The 9,021-nt window shown below is 37.4% G+C and overlaps 1 protein-coding gene across 1 annotated transcript; it reads right to left on the bottom strand.

Moving 5' to 3' along the window:
* Positions 1 to 1,063: 1,063 nt before the first annotated feature.
* Positions 1,064 to 5,286, bottom strand: LOC307161796 (uncharacterized protein; the record flags this gene model as incomplete). The annotated part of the gene is made up of 4 exons (XM_079876740.1): positions 1,064 to 1,377; positions 2,436 to 2,750; positions 3,144 to 4,103; positions 5,238 to 5,286. 4 exons carry the CDS (start codon positions 5,284 to 5,286, stop codon positions 1,271 to 1,273), a joined length of 1,431 nt encoding a protein of 476 aa, XP_079732866.1. The 3' UTR covers positions 1,064 to 1,270.
* Positions 5,287 to 9,021: the final 3,735 nt, after the last annotated feature.

The raw sequence follows: 9,021 nt of genomic DNA on the forward strand, positions 1-9,021 counted from the left end.
AACAATGGCACTTACTTTCAGTTAAAACAGCTCAAACATGCATTTTAGTCTGGGACTAGGCTTAAGCCTGCTCAGTGAACCTTGGGTAAATGTCTGGGCATTTTAGTCTACATTTTCATCATGCTGCATAATGGTTAAACTGATTATCTAAATTATGTTGCTCAAAATTATCATCACAATGATTGTTGTCATTTCAGAAAGGTATATTTACATTTTATCAGAATTATCGCACTTTCACCTATAATAAAAGCACAAAAAACCCAGAGGAAAATTTTACTGCTCAAAGCTTGCTTTTCTATAGCTCAGGAGACAAATTTGAGATTCTCATCTAAGCCTTATATTAATCTCTATTTTGTCTAAAATGTTTCTCATATGTTTCTCCTAAAATTCACTAGGAGCAATAGGTGAGACAGAGGAAAATTTTACTGCTCAGAGCTTGCTTTTAGGAGACAAATTTGAGATTCTCATCTAAGCCTCATTTTAATCTCTATTTTGTCTAAAATGTTTCTCATATGTTTCTCCTAAAATTCACTAGGAGCAATAGGTGAGACAGAATAATCAGAGGGAGTCATACCTGAGACTAAAAGGAGATGCCTTGCTAATAATTCTGTGTTTTTAATGACTCCTTTATTTCTCCTTTGAAAAAGAAAATGAGCAATACTGGAGCTACTATGGAGCAATATCCGAGTCTCTCGCTCACTCTCCCTCTCATGCACACAAACACACACGCACGCACATGAATTACTAATTCAATCATATGACCTTTTCCTCCTACCAGACTAGATTCACCATTCTAAACAACACAGATCATCCACTTCAGAACATCTTGATGGACCAAAGAAACAACGGACGGGAATGCTATTCTCTCTTCACTGCAGGACAGACAGAAGATCTATCCACAACCATCAGGCTTTAAAAATCTATAGCAAATGGCAGATTAGCTGATGTAATAAAGAAATAAAGAAATTTGAATCTGAATCTTTATTTAAATCAAAATAACATTAACAAATTTAAAGACATTTTAAAGACAGCAAAAACTGTTTAAACATGGTCATTACAAAATATGAACTAAAGTGCTTTTTTTTTGTGTAAAATTCTGTTTTTAAAACAGTAACAATTTTAACAATGTTATGAGCAGTGGCAGGCCAGGTTTACAACAATTCACAACAATAAACTTGAGTCTCTGACGCCAACATACATAATTTGAAAACAAGGACTTTTTGTGAACATTGTCATTTCAACAAATGTCTCTGTGTGCCCCATCCGATATTTACAGTGTTGTGGCCCTGATGCGGCATTTGTTTATGAAGGCTTTTTTGACCTTACTTTTCTCAACCGGTGTCCAACCATCCAGTGTACTACAGCGCATGACGTAAGCTGCAAGAATAAAAGAAAAGAAAGCACAAATTACAGATTGCATTGAGTAACCGCAGTTACCACAACAGTATTAAAGGAGAACTCCGGTCAATTTTAACATTGAGCTCATTTTTTTGTAAATTTGGAGTGCTGTCAATACAGAGAACAACGACAAAAATCGGTGTTGCCTACACCGTGTTATCCTCTTTTTAAAATTTGCACCCTGTTGACTTCAATGGGGCAATACTTAAACCTGCTTTTAGCCTCTTAACATCCTTGATGTGTCATTACAAGTGCACAGCCATGTGAGTGATTCCTTCAGAGTGAACTGAATCTGACTGCAGTAGATGTGAAAGATATGAATAAAAATGATGTTATTTCAGCCAGCGCAAATACCTGTATTTACATCCTGTTTTCGGTTGAAGTCCAAAGTAGTCGATTGTCGAGTTCACGCGCGTGATCATAGGTACTAAACCAATGCGCGTGAACTCGACAATCGACTACTTTGGACTTCAACCGAAAACAGGATGTAAATACAGGTATTTGTGCTGGCTGAAATAACATCATTTTTATTCATATCTTTCACATCTACTGCAGTCAGATTCACCCGCGTTCACTCTAAAGGAATCACTCACATGGCTGTGCACTTGTAATGACACATCAAGGATGTTAAGAGGCTAAAAGCAGGTTTAAAACTTGCCGCATTTAAGTCAACAGGGTGCAAATTTTAAAAAGAGGATAACACGGTGTAGGGAACACCGATTTTTGTCGTTGTTCTCTGTATTGACAGCACTCCAAATTGACAAAAAAATGAGCTCAATGTTAAAATTGACCGGAGTTCTCCTTTAACAACTTTTTTCATCCTGATACGACAAAATTCACATTGTAATATCTCTATGGATCACACATAAGGAAATGCAGCAAAACTGTGAGGACAGTGAAACAATCATAACATTTAACATAGCTATGTGATATATGGGTATCCAACACCTCTTATTGGGTTCCCACACATTTTTTACCTATAAATTTTCACAACTTTTTCCACAAATTGTTAACAACCACATGAGCAACATACTTACTTAGAATTGCATTGACTTCGAACTTATCCAGGACTCTCTTCCCATATGGCACCTTTCCGTGTTTCCCAAATGCCACAGCATTCTGGCACTCCTCTGCAGTAAAGAATTCATCAAAAAGAAGATGGAACAAGCGAAGGCAGTCCTTCTTTGCGGTTGCATGGATTGCAGCCAGGTGAGTCGAGGACAAGAAGAGGCCACTTCCTGGATATAGCTCCTGCTGCCGAGATCTGCCTTTTGGAGCCCAAACACCAGCCTGAGGTTGGATCTGTTCCACTTTGTCCAGAAAACTTCTGAATGCCTCGAGGTGCTCACCACCTGTGACACAAAAGATGTATATTACCTTACAGGGACACAGCAGCATTCATAAAGTAAAAAAACAAAACAAAAGACAAGTTTTTAAAAAGTCCAAAAGATTTCATGATTAGATAAGAGTTTTACCAAATTGTTTAAAGCTTTTAAGATTTAGCTTAAGCATCAAATAACTCCCAATGTCCAAAGTAAGACAATGTAGTAGAACTTTAAACATATACCAATATAAAAACATAATTACAATTTTATGTTGCACAATTTAATACACTAGATTATTACCCACGTTTTGTTTTACACAACTCTTCTGAATAGATATTAGGTGTGTTAGAAAAACTGTGAGAGAAAAAAAGAAGTGTTAAAAAAACAAGTAATTGCAACAGAGAGACAAAACATACTTACTTATACCACACAGCACATCATGCAGTTTGGCCTTTTCCTCCACTAATTTTTCCACCTCTGTCTTGCATGCTTCGCATGGCTTCCATGATCTGTCTTCTGCTGACTCAGGCGAAATGAAACATGGTTCTCCATATTCTGGAATTGGATCACGCTCGATGATTAAAGTATCTGCAGATGAGCTTGAAGAAGTCTCATGTTCAGAGGTGCTTGTCTGGCTCTGGTCCCCAAGAACAGCAGGTTTTTGATGTGTATTAGGACTGTGCAACATTTTGAGGAAGCTTTCTTTGGCTGTAGGAGCTGGTGGCTGTCTTCGCTGATCCAAATCTGCCAAAACAGGCTGCTGTTGTGTTTGGTCTGAAGGTGTGGGTAGTGCTGTGTGAGGCTGGTGATGCTTTGAATACTGCGAAAGGCTGGAATTGTGTGGAATTGGAGACAGAGTAGTTCCATACTGGTTGAGCGACTGGACTGGTGAATGCTGGTAATGTTGTGGCGTATTTGGTGATGACTGGGAAACTGGAAGTTGGTACTGTGGCCAGGCAGTTGCATGCTGGTGCTGTGGCTGGACAGGTAGAAATGACTCTGTAGGTGGAGGCTGGTACACTGGCCAGGTTGTTGGAGGCTGAATGACATTTTGGTCCACAGTATTTGGGTGATCCTGTGCAGAGGTGGACTGGCCTGCTTGAGGTAGGAATGGAAGGTTGTAGAATCTTTGTGCAGCTGCATCTCTTTTTTTCATGTCCTTCTTTGTCACCTTCTTGGTATCCACCGTTTTGTCAGCTGTTCCAATGAAGTCTACTGTAGCATTGTAGAACTTATTGTCAGACCATCTTGCAAGTACTTTTTCTCCTGGTGCCAGATCTCTAAAGCAAGCGATGGGTTTATCATCTTTGTTTTGTATATCACAGAGATTAAAAATCTTTGCTGTGTATCCATCTTCAAAGGTCAAAAATACAAAAAGTCCTGAAAATGAACACAAAGTAAACAAAAAGGAGATTGTGAGTAAATCAGTGCAGGCTAAAAATCAATCTTACTTAAACATGCTACTATATCTTTATTGTCTTATGTCTAACCCTCTTAGCAAAGCAACAAAATTACCTCTTCACTTTAGCCTTCAACTAGGAAAGAACTTTATTCTTTTAGCACTTTCAAATTTATTCGCTCCTGCAACTCTTTGATTTATGCACTCTCTATTCTATTTTTTCAATGTTTTTAATCCCTTTCATTATTTAATTATCACACATATCCCTTTAATTATTTAATTATCACACATTTTATTTGTTTATTTATTTATTTATTTATTTTACACATTGTCTATGAAGAGTATGGCGCAGGAATACTTTTTTGTAAAGAACTTTGAGCTGCAATTCCTATACAAATTATCCCTTAAATTTTGAGATGATTCGCAAAATTCAGTCACTAAAATGTACAAATAAGTTTCACTCCTTTTTCATGACATTCCATTAAAAATTCCTGTTGGCTATAATCAATATTTGTGCCTCAAGCTACCATAAAAATTCCAGTAATAAGAGACCAAATATACTGACGAATATTTTGGTTAGTAAAGTGTCCAAAGTACGTTAAAAATAACCACTTAAACCAGTTTTAATACTTAAAGGAGCTGTATGTAAGAAATGTATTTCAATTAATCATAAAATGGCCCTGATATGTCACTAGACATTAAGAAATCATGTTCATTTCAAATACTTATATCACTGACAACAGTAGTACGGCCAGGATATTTAATCATTTAAAAAGTGAAGTTGCAGCCCTCAACTGATGTTGATGTTGTCATGTTGTGTTTTGGCCTGATGCCCCACCCTCCACCTATCTACCAATCACGAAGTCAGTTGTGTTTCAGCATCCGGGTTGCCAGCTCTGCTCTAGTTACCACAACTGCAGATACAAACGTGTCAGCCTACGTTCCTGCTGGATCCTGCAGCCTATCTGGCAACCTCGAGTCAGGGGGAGGGGGAGGGGATACACCGCTCTACAGTAATTTGAAAGTGATTGCAGTACCAGTTTTGGCCACAATCTTACATACGGTTCCTTTAACAAAATTAGCTAAGCCGTAGTATAGTAAAATAACTAAATTACCATCTTGGTTATCTCTGGGGGAGCTGGGGTCTGGTTCATACAAACTCATCTTTTTCGGAGGGTTTCGCGCTCTTCTAGGCAGTTTTGTATCTGCACTCATTCTGTAAAATAAATAAAAGTACAACACATTTAATTATTGGGGTCTCACTGCACGAGATCAAATTTTTCCAATCATACACAATTTATGTAACTTCAAGAATGTATAGGCCTCGCTGAATGTAGAAATAATAATCCCAAATTCTTTTTTTTTTTACTTAATGTTTATTGCAGAAAGCTAATGTTACCATGGCCTTCCTAGCAAGCTTAACTATTTGCTACAAAATACGACCAGTTTCTTCAGAGAGTATCAGAACCCGCATACACTCGCCATTTAAAATGTAACGTTACCCAAATTCTGTTTTAAAAAAACATGTTGCTTACCTTCTTTTGAGTCCTGCAACTGTTTTTTCCTCCATTCCGTTTGCCTGCAACTCCATTGAAAAAGAACTCCATACATTAACTAACGCGCGCCTTAACCTCGTTGATTCAGCAGCGCCCCTCCACTGCAGGGTTGCCAACTCTCACGCATCTCGCGTGACAGTCACGCATTCAGCCTCAATCTCACGCTCTCACGCTCAACAAAGAAATCTCACGCAAAAATAGACATTCTTCTGTGCTGTATTTTTTTTTCACTCATGTGCACTAAATTTCAGAATTACAAACAATTCAGGCTCTTAACTACTGGATGGACCACTAGTTATGGCGCAAATTAGTTAAAAATCTCCCAGAACCTAGAGCGAGCACGCATGCGAGACAGAGACTGTCGTCCAACCGATAGCGCGCGCACGCACGGCAGAGAGGGAAAGTCTTACAACAGCGCATTTTATCAGTTGCGGCGCCTTCATCTATAGGCTACACTGCAGCACGACGTATATTCACATCAAATGTTAACGCAGAGGAACGGGACACTGCAGTTCACAAAAGTTCATTATTTGCATGTGCTTTAAAGCCTTGCCGGTTAAACATGTCATTCGCTGCTGATGCGCTGTTCAAATATGCGCTTTACTGAGCGCGTACACTCGACGCGCATATGCACTAAAAGCCTGTTACTGGACTAAAAGTTATCTTTTGAGTCTTATATTGCGCTAATACTGTCAAATATGTTCAATAACCAACTTGTTCAATGTTTACATAAACAAGTTGGTTATGTCTAAAGTGAAAGCAAACAGAGAAAATTAATTAAAATCTGCTTGTCATATATGCATGTATATTAGACGCGTCGCGTGCAGTTCTTAAAGAGACAGTAGCCCTAATAATAAACATGCTGCCGCTTGTTCTTAAAGAGATAGTTCACCCAAAACCAAACAGTTGCTGGTCCCCATTGACATACATAGTAGGAAAAAAATATACTATGGAAGTCACAGGGGTACATCAACTGTTTGGTTACTGACATTCTTTCAAATAACGTTTATTTTCAAAAGAAGAAAGAAACTTATTCAGGTTTAAAACAACTTAAGAGAGTAAATTATGACTTTTTGGGGGGAGAACTATGCCGTTAATGTTAATAAAACAACAAAACACACAGAGGAAATCATTCACTGAGACTGAGATTGACTGAGAACTTTAAGTCTGTTGTGTTTTATTTTCATATTTGTCCATTTAATTACTTTCTTCAATTCTACTGTTAAATACACCTATAGCTGAAAAAATAAAGCACTGTTTATTTCATTTGTATATTAAGTTGTGTATGTGTAATATGTATCTCTGTTCTTAATTTTTAATAACAAAGAAAATAGTGACAAAGATTTCGTCTTCGCCACTTTGACCTAAATGTCTGCCATTCTTTTTTATTTTATATTTTGTTACCTATATTTTGCTATAAGGCTTTGTTTTTAAAATAGGGACATTAGTTTGGCTGTAATGCTCAGTCACATGCAAAATAGTAAAACCAACATGAAAAAGAATCATGATAAAATCGTGATTTTTTCTGAAAAACAAAACAAAAATTGTGATATTATTGCCATATCGCCCACCCCAGGTGTAAAAAAAGTGCCTAGATGTGCTTAGATGCTAAAAATGTGTTATTATTGATCATTATATCACACTACAATTAAACATAATGAAACATTCATTTGAATTGAAATTGTTTTATTAGCTTAGCTAATATTATTTATTAGCTTTTTCTAGAGATTGCAGTCATGCATGACATGGTGAAAAATGACTTGAAATAATACTGAAAATAGGTTAAGATGAATGTTAAAGGTGTGCCCCCTAAAAGCACAAGTGGCCCCTGCCCCCCCCCCCCCCCCCAGTTAGCCCCCCCCCCAGTTACCCCCCCCCGGAGAAGTCTCACTCCGAGCTAAACTGAAAAGTTGGCAACCCTGCCACTGTGAATTAACCAATGACGATGCAGCATTTGTGATTGATGGCGCTCTCTTCTAATGCTGACGTTGGGGCGGCATCATCTACAAGGTTCAAGGTTCACAGTGTTTTTGCGCCAACTGAAGCTCAAAAAAGAAAACAAAGGTGGCGGTGCAGCATCTATAAGCGGTGAGTGGATACAGCGACTTTTTAATAATAGAATAAACTTACTTGTGTTTTCTTTGTAATTTAAGGTTTTTGTGAGCTTTGTAAATGTACAACACATTATCTTTTAGTACTTGATTTTTTATTTTTACATTAAAAAAATCAAGTTTTATTTTTATTTCAGTTAACTGAAATAGTTCTTACACGCCCATTATTTCAGTGTCATATAATTTTGTTTTCATTTACTACAATAACCTTATGAAACCCTAATAATGAAATGGTTAGTAAAATAAGTGATTGTCACATGCCAAGAGTTTTCACTTGTGCATTCTGTACCAGCTAATAAATGTTACAACTGCAATCATTTTCATTATGATCATAATTTAGTCAACTTTATGTTAATCAATTTCTATTTAATAGGAAAGGTTGCACGTGTGTATAATTATTCATTTAATGTAACCCTTTTCAGTCTGAATAAATTTAATATATTTTGTGCCCTTTTATAAACTATCTGTACCTTTTTTTTCTGTCAACCACAGGTTATTTTCCCTGCAGCCCCCGACACCAGTCAATATTGCTCTTCCATAGAGGTTACTGATACATTTGATAGTAGGGGGGGTAAGTGTAACACTATTTAACACTGTGTATTAGCAGAGCCCGTCTACGGAGAGCCTGCCCACTCCCTTTTAAGTCCTATTGTACCGAATTTTGGTTGTAGTACCACCAGAGTTCCACTGGGGGCGATCGCCATGAGTGCAAAATGAATGGGAGTCAATGGGGCTAGACGGCTAAATTTGTCTCTTTCACCCGATCGCCGTTGAGAAATCTCAGGTTTGATTGTAGATTTTGCAAGTTCAACATGGATTTTAGGTCGAAAGTTGAATGAACGAGTACTTATGTCGTTTTGATTTCTTACAGGTTGAGTTGTTGTTGCCCATAACACGCTAGCATTCTGCTAATGACGTCAGCATTCTGACGTCATTGACATTTTGAAAGACTTTTTAAAGCAAATAAGTGACTCTAAAAAATCTAACACCCAGCAATGTGTAATTTCTTTGCATCTCCTTTCGAATACAACATTCAAATTACTAGACAAAAAATTATATCCTGAGAAAAGTGGATTTTGAGGGGTATACCGCCATTGACCTCCATTCATTCTGCACTCGTCCTGTGAGCGCCCTCATATGGAATCAGAGTGGAACTGCAACCAGTTCAGAAGCCGGAAGTGTAGTGAGAGTGAATAATTTTATATAAAAATATTTTTTCAAAGTTTTTAAAA

Source organism: Squalius cephalus (assembly GCF_949319135.1).
Source record: "Squalius cephalus genome assembly, chromosome: 7".
Taxonomy (NCBI): domain Eukaryota; kingdom Metazoa; phylum Chordata; class Actinopteri; order Cypriniformes; family Leuciscidae; genus Squalius; species Squalius cephalus.